This window comes from Lithobates pipiens, unplaced genomic scaffold, assembly GCF_037356315.1.
Source record: "Lithobates pipiens isolate NorthernLeopardFrog02 unplaced genomic scaffold, aLitPip1_a1.2 Scaffold_19, whole genome shotgun sequence".
NCBI classification, from domain to species: domain Eukaryota; kingdom Metazoa; phylum Chordata; class Amphibia; order Anura; family Ranidae; genus Lithobates; species Lithobates pipiens.
The window spans coordinates 223,387,844-223,413,340 of NW_027507764.1; the positions used below are offsets into that span (position 1 = coordinate 223,387,844).

General features: G+C 41.4%; 1 protein-coding gene across 3 annotated transcripts in view; it reads right to left on the reverse strand.

The window, feature by feature from the left end:
• MLH1 (mutL homolog 1) overlaps positions 1–25,497 on the reverse strand; it is a 172,050-nt gene that overhangs the window by 33,246 nt on the left and 113,307 nt on the right. For 2 of the 3 annotated variants that reach the window (XM_077491745.1, XM_077491747.1), the window contains 3 exons: positions 24,840–25,009; positions 21,863–21,971; positions 1,699–1,762 (listed from right to left, as the gene is read on the reverse strand). In XM_077491745.1, coding sequence (XP_077347871.1) covers positions 1,699–1,762; positions 21,863–21,971; positions 24,840–25,009 — 343 coding nt within the window. The remainder of the gene's footprint in view (positions 1–1,698; positions 1,763–21,862; positions 21,972–24,839; positions 25,010–25,497) is intronic. The other variant, XM_077491746.1, reaches the window with a different exon arrangement.

Genomic DNA, 25,497 nt, shown 5'->3' on the forward strand with positions numbered 1-25,497 from the left:
AAACTGCAAGCCGACAGCCGCAGGGGCTACCAGGACATTGTAGTTTTCCATGCACATAGTCCTGTCAATCAGTGACGCGGTTGGGGAGGGTGGAGCCCCGCTCAGCAAATTGTGACAGCTAGCAGGGAGGGAGAAAAAACCCGCTAGCTATCACAGCATGGATCGAGGAGGTGCGGGGGTCGGTTAGTTTGGAAGATGTTACACCCTTAATATGGATGTAACATGTTATGAAAGGTAAACTTCTCCTTTTAAGATTGCCAGGGCTAGCAGTGGGACAGATATTCAGTCTATGCTCTGCAGAGTGCAGACTGTGCTTTCGTAGGATTTTCATGTAGGGAAGAGCAGTTTAAAATGTAGCTTTCACTCCCCTGACAAATAAAAAATAAAAACACTGCCCTTTGGTACATGGTAATTTTCTTTATTTTTTTTGTGTAAAACTACATTACAGGTTCTCAATCCAGCTCATACATAGTGGTACTTTATGAAAATTGTAATGAACAAGTCCACTGAAATAACTTGGAAGTAAATCTAAGCATGAGAAAAAAAAAAAAAAAAAACAAAGATGACTGCCCAGCAGTTTCTAAAGGCAATACAAACTGCACCCAGAACATAAATCCAGCTTTGAAAATTTTAAAACAAGAGCTAGGTACTTCTGCAAACAGCACAATTAATTTAAAACATTAAAAAAAGGTTTCCATGATCTGGAAAAAAAATAAAAAATATCACGTGCAGTTTCTGGGTGTGTCTTTCTCACCATACGGCAGGGGTGCCCAACCCTTTGAAGAGCGAGGGCCACTTAAACGACTTGAAAACTGGTCGCGGGGCATAATGAGCAGAGCAGGCGGATGACAGCTCCGTGCAGAGTGGACACAGCCCACTCTACTCTATGGGTCCTCCGATCTGTCCTGACGGAAGGGGATTGATCCCCTTCTGTTTTTTTTTTTTTGTTTCTTTTTTTTTTGCGAATCAGATTGGAAGTAGGAGGGTGTAAAAGGACACAAATCTGTTTACATCTGCCGTTTCATAGAGGTGAATGGAGGATCCGATTGAGTTAGACCGATTGTGTGAAAGGGGCCTTTCACACTAATGCAGCGCTGTGCACCTGTGTCTTTCCTGCGGGTTAGCTACACTTTGCCGTAGACTTCTATTATATCCTGCAGGTATGGTGCACTTTCTGAAAGCTCACTAAACTCATAGGTAATAACAGAATCTATGCCTCAGTGCAGGTAACCTGAAGGTGCACCGCACCGGCGGATCAGTTTGAGAGCAGCCCAGTAACCAATACGCAGATAAGCCCATATATACACTGCAATTTTAGTAATAAACTGACCTTTAATAACAGTCTTCCATTCAGGTATCACCTGCTGTTGCTGTCCTCGGCAGAGTGCATTTGGCATCACTCCGCCTGTGGCGAGAAACGGCGCTACACAGGAAGCATCAGCTTATACATCTCTGCTCCACAGCTGCTTGCTTTGCCGGCTTCATTAACACAAATGCTCTGGGCACGGCGGGTCTACAACCCATGAACTGGGCTTGCCAATCTGCCATCCCACAGAAGGAGGTCGCGGGCCACTTCAGAGGGCTCCTCGGGCCACTGGTTGGACACCCCTGCCATACGGTATACTGTTTTTCCATTGCCACCTTCCACTGACTGGGGCAAGGGAAAATATTTTACAATTTTTAGGGAAAAATACTTACAGATAATTTCATAATACCAAAATTTCCAAAATCGTAAATAAGTATTTGATAGAAGAGTTCTCGGCTATTGAAAAAAAAAAAAAGAAAGAAAAAGAAAAAAAATTACACACACAAAAGGAAGGACTACATATTTAAGTATACATGCAGTGGTAGTGCAGTTTTCAGAAACACTTGGATATGCATTGCAGAGCGTTTCTGGGCATTTTCAGCAAGTACTTCTACAGTGCCATGGCGTGTCATGTGATGTACATGACATGCTATGCCATGCCTTTGACTTGAAGGTGCAAAAATAGAAATTTTGACATACCTGTAAACTCTATATCTTGAAGTACAGTACAGAGCAAAATAATTGATACTAATGCCTAGTTCAAACGGTCAGAATATCGGATGACAAAAATCGCGTTTGTACGATAATCTGATCGTTCATACTCAGCTTTCGAGAGCCAATCACAACAGTACATCCAACAAAATCCGAAGGGACAAACACGTCAATATTTCTCTTACAATACCAGATCATATAATTTTCATCTCATCAGTACAGTATTAATCCGGAAAAAAAAATTGAGTCGATCAAGATAACACATGCACGGAAACAAAAGAATACATTACAATACATAATTTTTTCAAGTTGTTTTCTGACATTCGAGAATTTTCTTAACTTTAGTAACCTCTTCATTTTCAATACGGGACTAGCATGCAGCAAAAAAATAATCCAATAATCTCATTGTATGTACTAAGCATTAGTCCAAAGACTATATCCCTTCTACGAACACTATTGGGCACTGGAAAAAGCTTTGCTGGCAACTGCCCCCCAGTATACCCATAAAAATCTTCCCACTCTGGAGGGTTTTTTTTCTCCAGAAAGTAGTAAGGACATCACATAGAAAAGAGGGGAGACCCCCAGTGGTGGTGTGTTTTTTTGTTTGGGAGAGGGCGACAAACCACCCCTGGCATTTACCCCATCGAGGTTGCGGGCTCCTATGGGCCGTAGGCAGGTTCCTACGGGTGGGTTGCGAGCTCCTATGGATGGCTGGCAGCGGCCCCTGTATCCTCTCCTCCTCTTCTGCATAACGACGGCTTCCTCCATGCGGCTCCTCCTAGGCGCCTGTCCTTTCAGCCAATCTGGTGATGGGTCTCAAGACCCACTTCCTGATTGCCCGGGAGGATTAGTGTGGCGATAGTGAATATTAATTTACTACTGTCACACAACTGGATGGGATATGTTTTTTTTTTTCCATTAGACCTTGCAATGTAAAAGTTCCACTTTGTTTTGTTTTTTACCAACGGCATGTAGCAGAATATATTTTGGCCTAAATTTATGAAGAAATTCGATTTTTTTTTACATTTTTTATTGGATATGTTTTATAGCAGAAAGCAAAAAATATTGGTTTTTTGTTTTTTCAAAATGTTCAGTCTTTTTCAATTTAATTTATAGGTTAAAAAATAAAAAATAAAAACTTCAGTGGTGACCAAATACCACCAAAAGAAATTTCTATTTGGTGAAAAAAATGATATAAGTTTAGTTTAAGTTCCGTATTGCATGACCATGCAATTGCCAGTTAAAGTAGTGTCAGAACTATTGAAGTTAAACAAACTAAAATAATTTCTAATGGTTTAAAAATATTATTTTCACATGTGGTTTCATAAGTAGCTTAGGTGCCATCTTGTTACATTTTTTTTTTAGAAGTTAAAATTAAAAGTTCATGCTTGTGGACAGAGATTTTTTATTTTTTTTTTTAAGACACTTTAAGGGCCCCTTGCACATTATCCCAGATGATAAATTAAAAGCCTCAGACACTTAAACAGCCAGGCGAGATAAAGCCAAGGGGGCCAATGTCTATGTTATAATGAGACCAATGTCTGGTGTTTCAAACGAACAGAAAGACTTATACATTTTTTCCCTCTTTTCATGACTAAGAAAATGGGATGCATTCAAAAACTATTTTTAAGAAGTGTCTTGTATTATTCATTGCAACACATTATATTAGCAATAATTCCTGTTATATTATTATTATACTATAATAGGGCAAGTATATGCATACTTAATTGAATAATCCCACTCATTTGGGTTTATGTATTTTTATAAAGTACCACATTAATTAATTGTATTATGTTTGTTTATATCCATTGAAAAATATATGATTAAGAGAAGGATGGCATTTTATAATATTATGAATATTTTTTCATGAAGAGGAACTCTAAAGCCCCATACACACTATCAGTTTTTCTGCTGAGTTTTTCCTTAAGATTTACCAAAACCATATAATGGAGGTCAATCCTTAGGAGTTTCAATTTGTATGCAATCAGGCAGGCCCTTGCGCTACATGGTTTTGGTAAACCTGAAGGAAAAAAAATCAGCAGAAAATCTGATAAGTGTGTATGGGGCATTAGTGTGAAACTGCATATACAATGGCTATTGCATGTCCAGTCACAAATGATTTCCTTCTCAAAGTAATTAGAGGGAAGGTTAACTGCATTGCTTAAACTTACTATATCTATATATTTTCCAGCCAGACCAAAAGTCTGACATATCTGAGATGGAAAACTTATCATACATTATTGTGTTCTAAAAAGCTAAAGTTAAAAGGTAATTTGAAGATAGATTTTTGTGATGTTAAATAACATTCTAAAATTATTTTTAATCCTACACTGCCCCCTGTTGACTACCGTGTGCAAGGAAAATACTGCCCTCTGTCGGTAGTTATAGGGGAATTGACAGGTATTGACATCATTCATAATGTAGTATTGACATACCCACCCACTTTTTGGGGGAACAAAGGGTATATAAAGATGGCAGACAAGAGTGGAGAGAATGGAGAGAACAGAGAGCTAAGGTTGGAAGCTGAAAGAAGGGAGGACTGAGAAGGAGATCAGAGAAATCTAGGAATGGAAGGGTGTCCATTGAAATACAGCTGACATCTCTCAACCAAAAGAGCTCAAAAGTTTGGTAAAGTATAAATCTTATTTTTCTGTATGCAATAGATTGTTTAAACATATAGCTGATTGGGCAATTCAATCTTGGTAGTATTAATTGGATTTGAGATATTTCTGCCTGCAGTATGAGATTTTTCTTGTTCAATTAAAAGAGAAAAATGTATATAAATCTCACAAAACTAATTTCAGTTTTAGTGAATAGCTTAGTTATGAGATATGCTTAAACAGAAAATGCATCATAGATCAATCTTTACCTGAAATATAAGTCTTGGTTAAATCACCAAGCTCTATATTACCCATATAAAAGAAAAAAACTCTGCGCCACATATATAATTGTGTACAATGTGACAATAGTGTAACACAAAAAAATAATAAAAAATAAGGATATATAAGCTGCTCCCCTGATTGCACAATGTGAACAACAAGAATTGATAATAGACAGGTGCTACATACAATTAATATGAATATATAGTGATAATCATTTCTACCGATAATGGCTAAAGTGCACATAAATATGTGAAGTAATAATCTATTGATTTTTTTAATCTAAGATTTGCACATAAAAAAACATGAATACATAAACACAGAGAAAAGTGCTAGTTAGTCCACTAAAATAGTAGAATAGTGGCAGATAATAAAATATATATATATTATATATATATATATTTATATATATATAAAACAATAATAAAGTCTCAATGTAGCAACCACATTCAGTGATGTGAATAAAGACATCTTCTATACAAATAATTCCTTCACCAAGGCACAGGAAAAGCGACACCCTATTGTGCTGTACCGAAGATCTGCTTACCAGATAGAAATGACTTAATTAATTAAAAGGAAGTCATATGAGCTTATGCAGGATTGTGCCTGCTCACACATGGAGAACTTGGCAGTTTGCTGGAACACCCCTCCTCCCCGGATGGTCAGACATGAGATATGCAAGAAATAATAAATGCTTCCATAGTGTAAACAAGTTTATTAAAAGCTGTTAAAAACAAAGATAAAAAGCCAAATGGCCCCTTACATTGGTTGGTTGGGGCTGCTCGCGTCTCAACGCCGTTTGTTAAGCTTATCGGCTGTAAACCACCTCCATGGTCAGCGTGTGCTCCAGCTAGAGAATCATAACAACCAGGGATACTGGATGTGTGGCAAAATCCCGTGACCAAGGTGGCGCTCCGACGTACGTTTCGATATGAACGTCTTCAGGGATGCGTACCTTGGTCACTATGGAGATAACCATTTAAAATAAAAAGGAGTGGGTTTGTGGGCGTATACTGAATGCCGAATGAGATGAATAATGCCGATTGTTGCCTAAGATCTGTAGGTCAAACAGGCCACTGATGAAAAAAAGTGCAAAAACTGAATATTTAATTAAAAACAAATTAAACTAATAAAAAAATTAAAAAAGAGAAATTGATTTCTCTTTTTTTATTAGCTTTTAATTAAATATTCAGTATTTACACTTTTTTTCGTCAGTGGCCTGTTTGACCGACAGATCTTAGGCAACAATCAGCATTATTCATCTCATTCGGCATTCAGTATACACCCACAAACCCGCCCCTTTTTATTTTAAATGGTTATCTCCATAGTGACCAAGGTACGCATCCTTGAAGACGTTCATAACGAAACGTACGTCGGAGCGTCACCTTGGTCACATGATTTCGCCACATATCCGGTATCCCTGGTTGTCACGATTCTCTAGCTGGAGCGCACGCTGACCACGGAGGTGGTTTACAGCCGACATGCTTAACGAACAGCGTTGAGACGCGAGCAGCCCCAGTGCCGGGTGGGCACCAACCAATGTAAGGGGCCATTTGGCTTTTTATCTTTGTTTTTAACAGCTTTTAATAAACCTGGTTACACTATGTAAGCATTTATTATTTCTTGCATATCCCATGTCTGACCATCCAGGGAGGAGGGGTGTTCCAGCAAACTGCCAAGTTCTCCATATGTGAGCAGGCACAATCCTGCATAAGCTCATATGACTAACTTTTAATTATTGAAGTCTTCAGTACAGCACAATAGGGTGTCGCTTTTCCTGTGCCTTGGTGAAGGAATTATTTGTATAGAAGACGTCTTTATTCACATCACTGAATGTGGTTGCTACATTGGGACTTTATTATCACTTTTATATATATGAGTGTTATCTGTCACTATTATTCTACTATTTTAGTGGACTAACTAGCACTTTTCTCTGTGTTTATGTATTAGTTTTTTTAAGTGCAAATCTTTTTTAGATAATTACTTCACAAATTTATGTGCACTTTAGCCGTTATCAGTAGAAATAATTATCACTATATATTCATATTAATTGTATGTAGCACCCTCTATCTATTATTAATTCTATATTACCCATATTATTGATATTTGGATTTATATTCTGTGTTTATCACCAATTATGTTTTGATATTCTTTTGCACTGATTTTTAGTAAAAAAAAAATATATATATATATATATTATATATATATATATATATATATATATTTATTTATTTATTTTTTGCACAATATTGTATTTCTCTCTGTCTTCAAGTTCATGTGGATAAAAAAAAAATTCAAGTTATATTGCTGATTTGTAGAAATGCATAGAAATCTCCTAAATTAAAGAGGTTTGCTTATTTCCATAAAGATAACAGTGTTTAAAATTTCAGTATAAATACCCTGACATAGCACAGTGCAGAACAGCAAGAAATGCCCTGGTTATAAAGGGAGTAAAATCTTCCGAAGCTTAAGTGGTTAAACATACAGTACAGGACACAGAAATTGATTCTTAGACCATGGGACACCCCAAAGCAATACATCAAGGGATGAGAAAAAAAGAAAAGAAAACCGCAGCAACAGACCAATGTCCCTTACTAACCAACGAAACCACAAAGCTCCCGATTCACTACCTGGTCATCTCTCGCCTTGACTACTGCAACTCCCTCCTCATTGGCTTACCTTTAAATAGACTATCCCCCCTTCAGTCCATCATGAATGCTGCTACCAGACTCATCCACCTTACAAACCGCAGTGTCTGCTACCCCTCTCTGGCAATCACTCGCTCAACAAATTAAATTCAAAATACTAACAATAAGTTACAAAGCCATCCACAACTCTGCCTCCAGCTACATCACTAGCCTAGTCTCAAAATACCAACCTAATTGCCCTCTTCGTTCCTCCCAAGACCTCCTGCTCTCTAGCTCCCTCATCACCTCCTCCCATATCCGCCTCCAGGACTTCTCCCGAGACTCGCCCATCCTCTGGAATTCCCTACTTCAATCTGTCAGACTGTCTCCAAATTTATCCACTTTTAGGCGATCCCTGAAAACTTTCCTCTTCAGTGAAGCCTACCCTGCCTCCATCTAACAACTGCATTATTTTCTCCAATAGCTCATCCCCCACAACTATTACCCTTTTGTATAAGCTGACCCTCCCTCCTAGATTGTAAGCTCTAACAAGCAGGGCTGATTCCCCCCTGTATTGAATTGTATTGTAATTGTTCTGTCTGCTCCAATGTTGTAAAGCGCTGCATAAACTGTTGGTGCTATAAAAATCCTGTATAATAATAATAATAACAGGGGGAAAAAAACAGGGACAATGGACCCTGACAGACAGTTGACAACAGAAGGACCTTGTAGCCAAAGCACAGGTCAGCAGAGACTCAAACAGCTACCTGTCAAAAAACGGTTTTGAAATGTGAACAGAAAAAAAAAAAAAAAAAAACAGGTGGTGGTCTTGCGACTTTTGAGTACAGATTCTCTAAAAGGCCCAGGAACCCCTATATCTTTGGGGGAATAGGCTAAGACAGGGAAGGGCAAAAGCCCTAGAAACAAAAAGGGGGTTAGTTCGCAAGGCTTGACCCCACTTGTAAGGGAATTGTAGTCTTAAATGCCTTCAAGGCAAGACATGGGAAAAGAGAAAGATATTCCCACAGAAGGTAATAAGAGGAGCCCTAAGGAACAAGAAGCACTGGCTTTCAGGATACTTAGGGGATGTAGCGTGAGAGATCAAGGGAGCCCCAGTAAAAAGGATAGAGGGAGACCATGCAGAACCACAGTTGCCAGAGGCAAATGGTGAAGGTTTCATTCTTACAAAGGGCCTTTTAGGGGGGTAAACCTGTTTTGGCATAAGGATAGGGCTTTGCATGGGGAAGATCACCTAAAGAAGCCCCCAAGGGGGCACAGAAAGTTGCAACAGGGATGGTTGCATTGGGACAGTGAGACAAAATGTTGTGCTGATGGGAAATATAGTGAAGTCAGGATTAGACCAAGATATCTTGAGTAGTATAAGGCCAGGAAAAGGTGCACAAGGAGGATGGCGTATCAACCGCAGGGTGATGTGTATGCATGAGTATTTATGCCTACAGCTCAAACACTAAAAACAGGCAGTTGAACCAGGTTTTTACTGGCCCCAGCCACAGACCATCAGCGGCAAAGACAGCTGTACAGGGGTATACACATGGCAAAGCAAAAATTATACCTGCTGTCATGTTCAGAGGGCAGTACCAACCACCAAGCACAACGTATTTAAAGTGGAATTTTGTGAAAAAAAAATAAAGAATTGTGGATAGACAGGATTTTTAATGCAGAATAGACATACCAAGTTTCTTCTAAATTAAAGTTTCTTACCTGCCTATCCACATTGTACACTGAGCTGTGCAGAATTTCGGCAATGCTGAGATGACTGAAAATTTCAGCAATGCGGGAGAGACGTCACCTCAGCCTGGCCAATTACAAACAGCTGGAGATCAATGCCCAGGAGCCATCGGGCTGAAGATGTCGGTGGTTGGGCAGGGAGTTCCAGGGCATCCAGGACTTCTCTACAACTTTGTCTCTGACCGGTTTAGAGAGCTCCTTAGTCTTCATAATGCATGCTTAGTGTGGGGTTGCAGACTCAGGGGCCTTACAGAATATGTGTATTGTATTTATACTGACATCATATGACACTTTGCACATAGGGGGACACTAGGTTATCACCTGAATTACAATATGCAACTTCTAAAGTTATTTGTAATGATCACACCCTATTTAATGATTTTATAGCAAAGGGGTGAATACTCATGCACACTCAAAATTTCTGCTTTGTCCTAATTATGGTTTGTGTCTCAAAAAATATTTTGTACCTTCAAAAGTAGTTGGCATGTTGTGTATATGATATAACACAAAGCCCTAAGAAGCCATTTCAATTCCAGACTGTAATACAACAATACAGGAAAAAGGCGGTGAATACTTTTGCAAAGCACTGTAAGGCCTGCCATACACTGTTTGCATCTCGGCTGCTTCAGTAGTGAGGTCTTCCAAGTGGATGTCTCTAATCTGCTCAAGGGAACGGGGGGTCTCTTATGTCCATAGAGGAACTAGGCGAAGATCCAGAGCTGACCAAGACAACCGAATTTGGGGATTAGTATGATCAACTATCTGAAGAAAAATTCTTGATTAAAAGGACTGGAAGAGAAAAAAAGGTCCGTCCTTAATTGTACTCCGACACAGACGTTGGTCAGGACCAGATTTAAGAAAGGCCAAAATACACAGTATTCCATGGGACTCCACTTCCTGTTCTTGCATCAGGCAAGATTTTCTTGTTCCCAGTAAGGAGGAGATAACAGAATGAGAAATACACAATCAGATTGATATTCCTATCGCACACGTTTCTGATATCTATGGCTCATAAAACGGTGGGTGCTGCAGCGATTACCAGTTGGGTCCTGGAAACATCAAACAAGCGTACATATTCGCCAGCACACCATGGATCGGCAATTTTCGTCCAAAATGTTTTAATGGAAAGGATCACAAAGGAAAGTACAATGTTTCGGAACGGCGCAGGACTTTCGCCGGGCATGTGATAAAGTGCAACAGTGTCAAAAACAGAATTTAAATACATTAACCACCAATCAAAACATGTAAAAGAAGAAAAAATAGGTTATACCCTCTCCCTATGTTGTCAATATGACGTCAGAATCCCACCAGAAAGTGCCAAAAACCACTGTGTATCAAAGTAACTTACTGTAGGCAGGGGTACTAACACCTAAAAATCTCGGAATGCAGACCGCATGTGTTGCGTCAGCATGGTCCCACTAGATCGGGTACACTAGCGAAATGTATCCGATCAGAACACAATACCGCTAGGACCCAGCGATCCTAATGTCAGCCAGCAGCCCCGGCCACCAATCACGGCGTGCCACATGGCTGCGCATGCGCAGTAGCCATGGCAACAGGGAAATGGGGGGCGCCTAGCCACAGAAACCAGTGAACTAATACAGTCATATTCTCACCATCGGACCAAATGAGTATGTGAGGAAATGGATGAGGTATATTGACGACATTTTTCACATTTGGTCCGGTAGTGAGGATGACTTTACTGTATTCGTTGACTTCCTGAATGGTATCTTCCAAGGAATAGTTTTTAATCCTGAGTTTTCATACAATCGTATCTCATTTCTTGACGTGCTTATCGCCAGTATCCAGCAGACCGTCACCACATCCCTATACATCAAGCCCACTGACAAACACCTTGCTTCACTTCCATCTACGCAAGAACCTGCCCATTTCACAATTTCTAAGGGTTTTACGCATCTGTTCAGACGAGTATGACAAAAAGAGATTATGTATGACAAATTTTTGGAAAGTGGGTACCCCGCATCGATACTCTATCAGGCCCTCGATAAAGCCCTGACTAGACACACTAGGACCCCCAGTCCCATCACTCGTCCAGTGTTTGTACGTACATATAATCAGGGATCAGGTGTGATTAAATGTGCAACTGAGCGTAATCTAAACATTTTACAATCTGACAGATCCTTAGGTCCTGGTATCAGGACTAGACCTATGTTAGCATACAAACTGGGGAGGACGCTGCGTGACCATCTGGTACACGCAGATCCTAGACCCAAGTATACCAAAACGCAACCCAAGATATCTCAGAAAATTGGTTGTTACAAATGTTATAATTGTAAACGTATGCAATTCACTTATTTGTGTTAAGCATTTCTCACATCCGCGCATGGGTAATCAATGCCTGATACGTGAGTATTTAAATTGCAACACAGATTTCTCTGTGTACATGCTGAAATGACCCTGTACATTGACATAGGTGGGCAAAACTGTTGGCCCATTCAAAAAACGTTTTAAAACACAAAAGCGATATTAGGGTAGTCCTAGCCAAAATTGAGAAAGGTGAACATGCTGACCCTAACAAGCCTGTAGTGATGTATTTTGTGACTACTAAGCACCAAGTTCACGATCTACATGGAATGGTGATTGAACACGTGAAGCCACCCATTGGGGGGTAATCAAGATCAGTTACTCCTTCGCCGTGAGACATACTGGATACATACATTAGGCACAGTGCAGCCTGGTGGTCTCAACACTAAACTATCCCTCACGTGTTTTATTGATGGTAGATGATGTCCTCTTCTCGATTTGCCTTTTTCTTCTACAGCCTACTTTACCATGACTATTTTGAGCATAGCTGATGCCTGATCTGGGCAATGCCATAACAGGTTTTTTTCTATTTCCTTCTGTCCTTTCCCTACACCGTATGCTCACCTGGGATATGTATTTGGGAAGCAAATTGAATATTTGTACCTTTTTTCTTTTGGACGTATTAGCTATTATTTTTTTTATAATATTCTTTCTAGTAGCTTAATGTGATAGCTTCGTCTCCATTTACTTACATAATTGTTCCGATCTGTTGCTATCCCCAGGAGCCATGCGTCTGGATTTCTGTCTTTCTAATACTGCATTTTTCCTTTTCTATTTCTCTTTTTGGGTTGGTTCTTTATTTGTATTTATATCTACGTCATTAATTATTTTTCTATATTCTTGTTCCCATACGCCCACACGCTTACACATTCTTTTCACTCTTCGGTCACCTGACGAGGGGGTAGCCGTAAGTCACTGGCCACGTGGCACGCCGTGATTGGTGGCCAGGGCTGCTGGCTGACATTAGGATCGCTGGGTCCTAGCGGTATTGTGTTCTGATCAGACACATTTCACTAGTGTACCCGATCTAGTAGGACCACGCTGATGCAACACATGCGGTCTGCATTGCGATTTTTAGGTGTTAGTACCCCTGCCTACATTAAGTTACTCTGGTACACAGTAGTTTTTGGCACTTTCTGCCTGGATTCTGACATCATATTGACATCACAGGGAGGGGGTGTAACCAATTTTTTCTTCTGTTACATGTTTTGATTGGTGGTTAATGTATTTAAATTCTGTTTTTGACACTGTTGCACTTTATCACATGCCTGACGAAGGAGTCCTGCGCAGCTCCAAAACATTGCACTTTCCTTTGTGATGTGATCCTTTCCATTAAAACCTTTTGGACGAAAATTGCCGATCCATGGTGTGCTGACAAATATGAACGCTTCTTAAAAAATACACAAATCTTTCAGGAAATGGGTTTCAACAGTCATGCCGTTAAAGCCAGCTAATGAGAAGCAGGGTGGAACAGGGGGGCCTTGTGCCTATGCCTGCATAACATTCTCTGCATTAAGGTAAAAAAAAAAAAAAACTTTCAAGAGCACAAAAAATGGGCTTGCTCATTATTGTAAGATTTTTTCTATGCCCAAATAAACCATGCTTGGTTGATCTGTACCATATAGAGCACCTTTTTTCTTTATTTTACATTTTGACACTGTTGACTATCCATCTACCATCCTTCCGTGGACGGGTCTTGGACTCATCTGGCTGCTGGTTGTCAGTTCCTTTCGGTCCTGTGACTTGGGATTGCTTAACAATCATCACATAAAACGTGACATCTTCAGAAGGATTACGAGCTTGTTTGACCCATTGCCATATGGTATGTGCGTCCATCAGAGCTTCCTCTTCCATCCCATTGTTCTGAAGTGTCCATAGGTATACCAACTGGTCCACCGGGACCATATATTAACCATTCCATCTGGAAATGGAATATAGAACTTTCTCCACTTCTCATACACTCATGATATGGACCATGTTTTACATCCCGTTGTGTTTCACTAGCACTATTACTGTTTATACCTTTTACATTTTACATTATTTCACTTTTGTGCATTGATTGCCTTTTATTCATTACCATCATATGATCGTTATCACTATTTGTTTCACGTGCATTGTTTATATTTTGTCACTTGATTTCTTGTTCTCACTCTTATGAGTACAAGTTTGAGCGCTACCAAAGAATGTAGTGACTCATCTTCCTTAGAACAGGGTTATGGAAAAAACCTTTGGCAGAAAGCTAGGATGAGGATGCATTACCACCTTATCCTTATGAATAATTAAATATGGCTCTTTACAAGAAAGAGCAGCCAACTCTGATACCCTTCATGCAGAAGATATGGCAACCAGAAACTAACTTCCTTGTGAAAAGGATCAAGGGAGTATGTCGTATCGGCTCAAAAAAGCTGTTTTTGTAAAACCAACAAAACCAAATCCAAGTCCCAAGGTTTTAAGGGTGATCTGACTGACGGAATAAGCCATGTCACCCCCTGTATAAAATTATGGACCAGGAAATGCAAAGCAAGTGGTCGTTGGAACAATACTGATAAGGCCTAGACCTGATCTTTGAGGGTACACAAGACAAGGTTTATTTCTAATCCTATTTACAGAAAAGCAAGGCTTCTACCTATAACATACTTTCTAGGATGCCAACCCCTGGATTCACACCAGGAAACAAATGCCTTCCAGACTCTATAATAAATGACTCTGGAAGCTGGCTTCCTTATATTAATCAAGGTAGATATCACTGAGCCTGAAAACCCACAATTCAGAATGTGGGTTTCAATAGCCAAACCGTTAAATTCATCGTTTGTAAGGCAGGATGGAACACCGGTCCCTGCGATAGGAGGTCTGGATGCGGTGGTAGGGTCCATGGGGCCCCCACCGCCATCTTTACAATCTCTGCATACCAAAATGTTCTGGGCCACAAGAACCACCAACTTCCTTTCCTGCTTGATCCTGCGAATAAGTCGTGGTAACAGCAGAATAGGAGGGAATGCATAAAACAGTGAAAAAACTGATTCAATGGGGTCACCGATGCATCTGTTCCGTATACGAGTGGATCCCTTGTTCTTGACACAAAGTTGTCAATTTTGTTGTTGAACCTGGATGCAAACAGATCTACGTCCAGGGTCCCCCATCTTTGGCATATAGCCAGGAAGATGCCGGGGTGAAGGGACCATTCCTCTGGAAACAACTGCTGGTGACTCAAGTAGTCCTCCTACCAATTTTCAACCCCTGGGATGAAGATGCCGATATGCACGGCACATGCTTTTCTACCCAGGTTAGGATATGGTTTACCTCTCCATGGGCTGCATGACTTTTGGTGCCCCCTTGGTGATTGATATAATAGCTAATGCTGTGGCATAGTCTGATTGAATCCTGGCAGGACAATTCTGCAACCTGCATGTCCAGGCCCTTAGGGCTAGGTGCACTGCCCAAATCTCTAGAATGTTGATGGACAAGGTCCTTTCAGTTCTGGACCATTTCCCTTGGACAGTCGCCTCTTCCAGGACTGCTCCTCAACCTGCAAGGCTGGCAGCTGTTACCACCTTTCAGGTAACTGGTACAAAGGGTTTTCCCTTCTGCAGATTCTTGGACATTGTCCACCAACTGAGGCTCTGATGCAGCTTTGGCGACAGACGCATTGGAAAATCTAGCGCTTGGACCCTCTTGCTCCAGGTATACAGGATACCGTTTTGCAGCAATCTCAAATGAGACTGAACATGGGGAACTGCTTCGAATGATACCACCATCTTTCTAAACAACTTCATGCAAAGGCGAATAGAAGGACCCTACACCAACACTCACATGCCCCTGTCTGCTCTGTGTCCCTCCTTTAGCTGAATGCACCTGCAAAAGGTGCACTTTACACAACCCCAAGTTTGTGAACGCCTGAGGAACGTCAACGCCGCACTAAGTCCTGCCCTCTCCTCTGAATTCCCACCACGCCCCCCTCCCCGCTTTTCAAAATAAGGACTGCTTTCCGCTTGAGCAGGGCTCCAATCCAACTGGACCGGCATGCAGGGGAGGGCTGGGGTGGAGGAGAGCTGCTGGAGAAAACCACAGTACTATGGAGGTGACAGCGGGAGCGGCGCAGCATACCGCCGACTGACCCCTGCTCACTCGCCTCCTGGAGAGAAGAAATACCTGTCCAGGTGGGGAATTCCACAAGAAAAAGCTCCCCTTTCCAACATCTTACCTGGGCTGGAGGAAGGGTGCTGCTTGAAATGACACAGAGCAAGACTGACAAGCATGGAATCAGGTATGTGTTTGACAGCCCCCGGTGGAGTCTTTAGGCACGACAACATTTTACGTAAAGGAGAAAACCCACAAGAATTAGAAAAATTCCTTAGGAATCTCCACTTACCTTATCCAGCTGCAGGGTTCTGTGGTAAACCAGACAGACCCAATCTTCACCACTCACGGTGGGCTCTGTTTAAAAAACCTTCAGGAACTGGGGCCCCTTTTTATGGGGGGATCCACACTAGAGCTGCAACTAACGATTAATTTGTCTGTCGACTAATCTATCGATAATTTTTTCGATTAGTCAACGACTATCCGAATATTTTTTTTTTTTTTAAATATATCCAGTGGGTTTTTTTTTTGATTAGCTAATTAATCCTTTGGATAACCTTACAAAAAAGAAGTACATAAGGGGTAGGGTGTGTGGGGACAGTGTCAGTGTGTTTTGTTTTTTTATTATTATAAAAAAAAAAAAAAAAAAAAAAAAAATTCTATCTATTGCAATTTTTTTTATCAGCCCTGTTGGGGGGGGGGGGGGGGGGGATATGGTGAGATATTAAGGGTCTTAACCGACCTCTGACATCTCCCATTTGAGAAAGGGAAAGGGACTGGAGACAGATTGAGCAGGGTACGGCAGAGTATGGGCAGGCAGGGTACGGCAGAGTATGGGCTGGCAGGGTACGGCAGAGTATGGGCTGGCAGGGTACGGCAGAGTATGGGCTGGCAGGGTACGGCAGAGTATGGGCTGGCAGGGTACTTCAGGGTATGAAGGTATGGCTGCTTCCATCCGATCTCTCCCCTCCACGGTGCAGATTAGTACAGAGAGGGGAGAGACGGGGGAGATGACATGACGCCGGTTTGTTTAAAAGTGATCGCTCCGTTGGAGTGACCACAGTATAAACAGCCTGGGTGTAGAAAGATGGCCGCCGCTTCAGAGCTAGGCCGAAGCAGCGGCTTTTCCTAAGGCCGAGACCGCGGAGCGCTCCCCGGATCGTGGCATGTGTCGATCCGAGCGGGGTGACCCGTTCGGATCGCGGATCGGTGACGATCTGTTGCAACCCTAGAGACAGCGGCACGGAGGGTGAGAAGAGAGAGGGACGGCGGCACGGAGGGGGAGAGGAGAGGGGGACGGCGGCACGGAGGGGGAGAGGAGAGGGGGACGGCAGCACGGAGTAGAGCGGAAGATAATGAGAGATACTGACGCACTCGTCAGTGGCAGCTCTAATCCACACTCGTGTACCCGTAAAGCACCCCGCCAGGAAATATGGCTGAAAAAACTAAGCACTGGATCCCGGGGTCCACTTCTCTATAAGGAGAAGCGTTACAGGCAAAACCTTGTTTCTTTCTACACGAGGATCGGTTACCATTCAATTCGGCCTGAAAAGACACTTTGAATGGATCCGGTTGCATGGCTTGTTCCAGCAAAGGCATATTCCAGAGGAGCTCAACACAGCAGATCTTTACTCATGACCAACACCTAGGACACTGGCGAAAAAAACTGAGGTACTCCCAGTAAGGGTAGGGGTTATATAGGAGCTAAACTTCCTGTCTAGGGTGTGCCAATGTCCATCACCTAAAAGGTGCCTATATAACCCATACAGTTATTACTATGGCTCTGTGTCCCGTGATGTACGATAAAGAAAAAGTGTATTTTTCCATTGGCTAATCTACATCCCCACTTCTCTAAACACTTTAGACATAAAGGAAGTACGCATCCTGTCCAAATAGAAGGGGACTTGCTGTACCTTCAAGCAACTCCATTCATCAGGGTGAACACCTACTTGAATACTGGTAGACATGTCGCACACTATCCTTAATTCAGTCTCCTTGATCTCCTGTACCCATGATCACTATCTACCTCCTAACTACCTAAAGACAGCAAGGCGAAAAAAAAAGGGAACTGAATTTAAAGATATGTAGTAAAATTCTGAATATCCACTTCATATACTTTACTTCATTCTTCATCCCGTAAAAATGAAAGGAAGGTTTGGGCAATTTAAATTCCCACCTGCACTTGTGTGTTGGCATATTTGCAGGTAGATTAGTCAATTTTTTTCAGGGGTGCTGTTATGGAGTTACATTTGAAAGTTTTGAAGTAGACCTAGTCAAGAGTTACAGTAAAAGCAAAATTTACAGCCTTCTTTGGATACATAAATAAAAAGCAATAGAGCAGGGGTATGGAGGTCCAGTCAGTAAAATTTTCTTCCAGCCGGTATCTGAATCGCATGTTTAAGCAATGACTCATATCCTTTAACTCACAGCACCCCCAACATTTATATCACAGTACGCCTATTATGTTAGTGTCATCGATCTACCACTGTACATTACACCCCCCCCCCCTCACTTCACATCAGTGTCCTCAGTCCCCACTTCACATGATAGTTCCTATATTCCCTTTATGTCACAGTTGTCCCTTCACATCAGTATCGTCACTCTCTCCCCGCCCCCCTTAACCTCCTCTACCTTCTTGGCAGTGTCCATTTCATAGCAGTGTCCTCAGTGCCCCAAATCCACCCCCCCCCCCCCCCCACCTTCCATATCAGTGTGTACTCAACCCTTTACCTTTCACAGCTATATTTTACAACCTCACTCACAATCCTACCTTACACATGTCATGTCTGGATGAGGGGTGGGAGCTACTCAACTTTTCTGGTTAAGAAGCCGGTGAATGGTTGCTAGGACTGCCCATCATCCTAGCAACCGATTACCCGCTTGCAGCCCCTGCCCTCCATCCAGATCTTGCCACCCCTCCTTGTCCTCTCTCCTGCTGCAAGGATGACAGTGCGGCAGCTGTGGAGAAAGACAGCAGAGGGATCTACAGGGCGGCTATGGAAAAAAAGAGAGACCAGGCTTTTTTGCTGGCTGCTTCCTGTGTATGGAATTTAGTTTATTTAGTCATTTAGTTAACTGATAGGTGGAGCGCATTAGTATTTCTCTATATACTGAATGATTCAATGTTGTCCTAAATGACTGATGGTGATAAATAGAATCCACCTGTGTGTAATCAAGTCTCTGTATAAATGCACCTGCTCTGTGATAGTCTCAGGGTTCTGTTGAAAGCGCAGAGCGCATCATGAAGACCAAGGAACACACCAGGCAGGTCTGTAATACTGTTGTGGAGAAGTTTAAAGCCGGATTTGGATACAAAAAGATTTCCCAAGCTTTAAACATCCCAAGGAGCACTGTGCAAGCGATAATTTTGAAATGGACGGAGTATCAGACTACTGCAAATCTACCAAGACCTGGCCGTCCCTCTAAACTTTCAGTTCAGACAAGGAGAAGACTGATCAGAGATGCAGCCATGATCACTCTGGATGAACTGCAGAGAACTACAGCTGAGGTGGGAGAGTCTGTCCATAGGACAACAATCAGTCGTACACTGCACAAATCTGGCCTTTATGAAAGAGTGGCAAGAAGAAAGCCATTTCTCAAAGATATCTATAAAAAGTCTCATCTAAAGTTTGCCACAAGCCACCTGGGAGACACACCAAACATGTGGAAGAAGGTGCTCTGGTCAGATGAAACCAAAATCGAACTTTTTGCCCACAATGCATAACGATATGTTTGGCGTAAAAGCAACACAGCTCATCACCCTCAACACACCATCCCCACTGTCAAACATGGTGGTGGCAGCATCATGGTTTGGGCCTGCTTTTCTTCAGCAGGGACAGGGAAGATGGTTAAAATTGAGGGGAAGATGGATGCAGCCAAATACAGGACCATTCTGGATGAAAACCTGTTGGAGTCTGCAAAAGACCTGAAACTAGGACGGAGATTTATCTTCCAACAAGACAATGATCCCAAACATACAGCAAAATATACAAAGGAATGGTTCACAAATAAACGTATCCAGGTGTTAGAATGGCCAAGTCAAAGTCCAGACCTGAATCCAATCGAGAATCTGTGGAAAGAGCTGAAAACTGCTGTTCACAAACGCTCTCCATCCAACCTCACTGAGCTCGAGCTGTTTTGCAAGGAAGAATGGGCAAGAATTTCAGTCTCTCGACGTGCAAAACTGATAGAGACATACCCCAAGCGACTTGCAGCTGTAATTGTAGCAAAAGGTGGCTCTGCAAAGTATTAACGCAAGGGGGCCGAATAATTTTGCACGCCTCACTTTTCATTTTTTTTTTTTAGTTAAAAAAGTTTCAAAAATCCAAAAGATTTCGTTCCACTTCACAATTGTGTCCCACTTGTTGGTGATTCTTCACAAAAAATGAAAATTTTATATCTTTATGTTTGAAGCCTGAAATGTGGCAAAAGGTTGAAAAGTTCAAGGGGGCCGAATACTTTCACAAGGCACTGTATCAAACATGAGACAATCAATGTAGTTGATACAGGGGCATAGAAGGCACATGACCAGGAATAGCAAAAACTAATCTCACCACATAAACCTAGATTCCAATGGTAACGATAAAGCTGATAAAAACACCAGAAATTTGTATAGAAGTTTGGTCCATGCCCTCTCCTGTGTTTAGTTGTGGGCATGCGGATTTCCCAAGATGCCCACTGTGCTCTGATGACGCATTGAGCATCATCGGCGCATGCGCCGATTACATCTTAGGGAGTTACACGCCACGATGGAGCCTTTCAGTTGCGCCCGTGGCTCGGCGGTGAGGTCAGACGCCACCGAGCCGGAGAGGGCCATAAATTACAGCCGGCTCTCTTTTTCCCTGTATTTGACAGTTGCAGTTGAATGCGAGAGGACTTTTTTACTCCCAATCGCTCTGCCTTATGTGATTATTAATCTCAGAGGTGTAAGATGAAATTCTACAAGCTGCTTAATATGTGCACTCTGGTTCCTGTTCAAGGAATCCAAAGTAGGTTAATATGACCCTTCAAGTTTTTTTCTGCTTTTTGTGGATTCCCTCCATTTTATTTATTTTTTGCCAGGTGCCCTGGGCTGTTGTGGACCTGGTTGAAATAGAGACCCTGACACTTTCTTTGCTGTATTGCGATTAAGCAACTATCTACGAGCAAATCCAGCTATTTATTATTGATTCTACCATTGACCATATCACCACCTAGGTACTCCTTTTCTTGATTATTGAGAGGCTTCTCCCCTTCCTTTAGAGAAGAACTCCCAACATATTAAATTTTTGAGGATTGATCTTTTCCTCCTTTTTTGATTATATATTACCCATTGTCCCTCTCTATAGGCATGAGTAGATGCATCATTCTGCGGCGGCTGAACTATCCTCGTTTTTTCAATCTCAACTTCTATACAAATTTCTGGTGTTTTTATCAGCTTTATCATTACCATTGGAATCTAGGTTTATGTAGTGAGATTCATTTTTGCTATTCCTGGTCATGTGCTTTCTATGCCCCTGTATCAACTACATTGATTGTCTCATGTTTGATATATTGTAACATATCTTTTGTCTATGCATCTAAATGGATGTTTCTTACCTTATTTTGTTATTCCAGCATATACAACAAGCTGCACCACCAATCTCCTAAGGAAGCTCTAACAAGTGAAACATGTTTTGAGAGTGGTAGCTTCTTATATATCCATGTTTGAATAATGCATATATCCAATGTTATGTATTAAAGTTTTCGTGTTTTATGATTTTTACTTTGTAAAAATAAAATGATTTTTTATACTGTAATGCCCTGACCAAATCAATTCAATACCGTTTAAAGCCCCTGAGGTTGGTTACCTTCCAGCCTCCTTTTTTCCCCCCTGTTCTGGTTGAGTATATTTGGGATGTGGTATCGCTATTTTGATCTCTTCATCTTGTCTTTTCGTATATTCATATGACCTCTTTTGAAGAGGAGCATACTGAGTGGTCTTTAGCAGAGATCATGTGACCAAGTGCCTAGTCTTTCACACATGTAGTCCGCAGCAGCAGGATTAGCAGTAGTAGCAGGGAAGATAAGCATTTTACTGTCTGTTTCATCAATACTCCAAATTAGACAAATCCCAAATTTTTCAAAAATGTCCAAAATTATGTCCACTGGTGTAAAGTCACCATATGAGAAGTTGTGCCAGCTAATGTTCTAGTAATGGTTGTTTGTACCTCAGTTTTGTAGTATTAAGCAGATAGAGCTTTGTTTGATATTGAGCCAATGCCCATTGTGGACTAACACAGCCAACAAAAGAGTGATTACGCAGCATTTCCTGCAGATCTGTAACAAGATCAAACGTAAAGAAAATAAGGTAAGTACAGGCTGGTGTAGAACAATTCAATTACATTATTAAGACACTTCATAACAATCATAAGAAAAGCAAATTGCTGTGGAAGGCTTTCAAAGAGGACAAGCCAAACAATTAGTGGATAAAATAAAACTTTGTATATGCCATTGACAAGTAAGAGTTCCACACCTACCCAGATGGTTTTATTAGATTCTGCAATTATAGCAAAGCAGTTTACAGCCTATATTTAGACACATAGTTTGATTGGTAGGGAAAAAAAGTGTTAAAATAAATCATAAAACAATACATTCTTTCATGTTAGAACATCAAGAATAAAATATCTTACAAAATATCCACCTACAGAAAGTCAAAAATGAACCCAGGTAACTGCTAAAGACACGGTTGAAATATGCAATCAGAAAGGGTTCTACTTACCAAGAGATTGGCATTTTTGTGCAGTTAGAGTAAGTTTCCACTAGCAGCACTCCGATTGCAGTGGCTTGCTTTTCAGAGGTAGTTGACAGGTGGTGAGGAAGCAGCATATCACCTGCTCACTCTGTTTTAACCCTGCATATGCCACAGCACCGTGCCACAACCACATGCTTTGCAAATGGTTGCAGGGTGGTAGTAGCGCAACCCTATCCGGAGGGGGTTAGGGTTATGTGGACAACCTTGTTCAACTAGGTTTGCAGTTTAACAAGGGGGGGGGGGGGGTTAGGGGGCTACCGCACATATAAACAAGCCTTTGCTCTTGTAAGTTAGGTCTTCCACCACTGAAGCAGCAACACTGCTTGGTCCAAACAAACCCCCACCTTATAGATTGGGCAATAAAAAAAAGCATCAGCACACAGATTCCTTTACTTACTCAGTTCCTTCCTCCGCATGAACATGTCTGCATGTTCACAGTTTATATATAAAGTGAGGGAAAAAAGTATTTGTTCCCCTGCTGATTTCGCACGTTTGCCCACAGACAAAGAAATGATAAGTCTATCATTTTAATGGTAGGTTTATTTTAACAGTGAAAGACAGAAGAAGAACAAAAATATCCAGAAAAACGCATTTCAAAAAAGTTATTTATTGGTTTGCATTTTAAAGAGTGAAATAAGTATTTGATCCCCTATAAATCAGCAAGATTTCTGGCTCCCAGGTGTATTCTCTCCAGGTGACGAGTTGAGATTAGGAGCACTCTCTTAAAGGGAGCGCTCCTAATCCCAGCTTGTTACTTGTATAAAAGACACCTGTCCACAGAAGCAATCAATCAGATTCCAATCTCTTCACCATGGCCCAAGACCAAAGAGCTGTCTAAGGATGTCAGGGACAAAATTGTAGACCTACACAAGGCTGGAATGGGCTACAAGACCATCGCCAAGCAACTTGGTCGATTATTTGCAAATGGAAGAAACACAAAATAACCGTCAATCTCCTTCGGTCTGGAACTCCATGTAAGAGTTTCAACGATCCTGAGAATGGTGAGAATTATGGGAGAACCTTTTTCAATGATCTCAAGGTAACTGGGACCATAGTCACCAAGAAAACAATTGGTAACACACTACGCCGTGAAGGACTGAAATCCTGCTCAAGAAAGCACATGTACAGGCCCATCTGAAGTTTTCTAATGAACATCTGAATGATTCAGAGGAGAACTGGCTCAAAGTGTTGTGGTCAGACGAGACCAAAATCGAGCTCTTTGGCATCAATTTGCCGTGTTTGGAGGAGGAGGAACTATGCCTATGACCCCAAGACCACCATCCCTACTGTCAAACACGGAGGTGGAAACATTATGCTTCTGGGGATGTTTTTCTGCTAAGTGGCCATGCAACTTCACTGCATCAAAGGGACAATGGATAGGGCCATGTATCGTCAAATCTTGGGTGAGAACTTCTGCTCGAGTTACCAAATGTCAGCCTCAAAACCTTAATGACTTGGAGAGGATCAGCACAAAGGAGTGGGACAAAATCCCTCCCGACAGGTGTGCAAATCTGGTGGTCAACTACAAGAAACGTCTGACTTCTGATTGGCAACAAGGGTTTTGCCACCAAGAACTAGGTCATGTTTAACGCAGGGGTCAAATACTTTTTCACTCATTAAAATACAAATCAAATTTATAACTTTTTTGAAATGCGTTTTTCTGGACTCTGTGTTATTCTGCCTCTCACTTTTAAAATAAACCTACCATTAAAATTAGAGGACTGATCATTTCTTTGTCAGTGGTCAAATGTACAAAATCAGCAGGGGATCAAATACTTTTCCCTCACTGTATGCTCTGCAGCAGGCCTTACTGGTCCCAGATACCAAACCTCCCTTTTTCTGTGCTGGCATTCAGGGTTTACAGGTAATTGTAACTCTGTGTACAATACTGGGCCAGTACCTATCTTTACTTACAGTGACCCACAGTAAAGCTACCCATACATTAATCATTTTTTTCGTTCAACCAGTGTGTTGAACAGAAAAAAAAAAAAAAGACCCGACTCCCCCCATCCACACACTTCATGTGGATAGGTGAATCACTTCCGCTGTGCTAGTTTGTTCTGATGGCAGGGAGCCATGGTCGTTCAGGTAAAACCCAACACAATAACCAGCCTGCTCATACATACTGGCCAAATTTCGATCCATGTAGGACAGTTTTAAATGCACTGAAACATAGATATGATATATGGAATCTGATCTCCAGTGTATACACACTAGATACTGTAAAGGCACATACTGTATATTGCTCATTATTTAATTCAAAATATTCAAATCATCAATGAAAGCCTTCCATTCCTTTAAAATAAAATCGATATGCATTGTTTCCCCTAAGAAAAAAAAGAAACGGTTTAAAAAAAAAACTAAAAACTGAAATACTTATTATATTTTCATACTTTTTTGAGCACGGTCCTCTATTTCCTTCTGCAAGGACAATACACTGGTTAAACTGATGACCCTCCTTCTAGGTGTGGCAGCCGCTGTCACAGTTTTATCAGCTTCAACGTCTACCATCTCAGTATCAGAATCACGACGTGGCCTCTTCTTCCTGTCATAACATAGAATGCTGATACAGTTAAAGTTAAATTAGTAGCAAAATATACTAAATACAGAGACTGGGTTCACACTATTGCGAATTGGATGCGGTTTCACCACATCCAATTGGCATAGCAGGAGATTGTGATCGGCTCTCTATGGAGCCGGTTCACACATCTCCGCAGAAGCTCTGGTGCGAATTGCACAGGAGTCCTGTGCGTCTTCTGGTCCATTTCAGGTCCAAATCCTGCCAAAAATTCAGGCTGAAATCAGACCTGAAACGATGAATGGAGACACTGCTGTGAGCCGCTCTGTTCTCCAGCATGAACCCAGCCTGATAGAACACAAAAGTACATAACAGGGTCAATTCACAAAGCTTTAACACAAATATTTAATTTGAATTTAATTGGACTAAATTTAATTTAACCACACACCTGCAATTTTCAAATCTCATTGAACTCAGCTGAAATGAAGTGTCATGTTTATAAAGTTATCGAGCCAAGTGAATTCAATAGGATA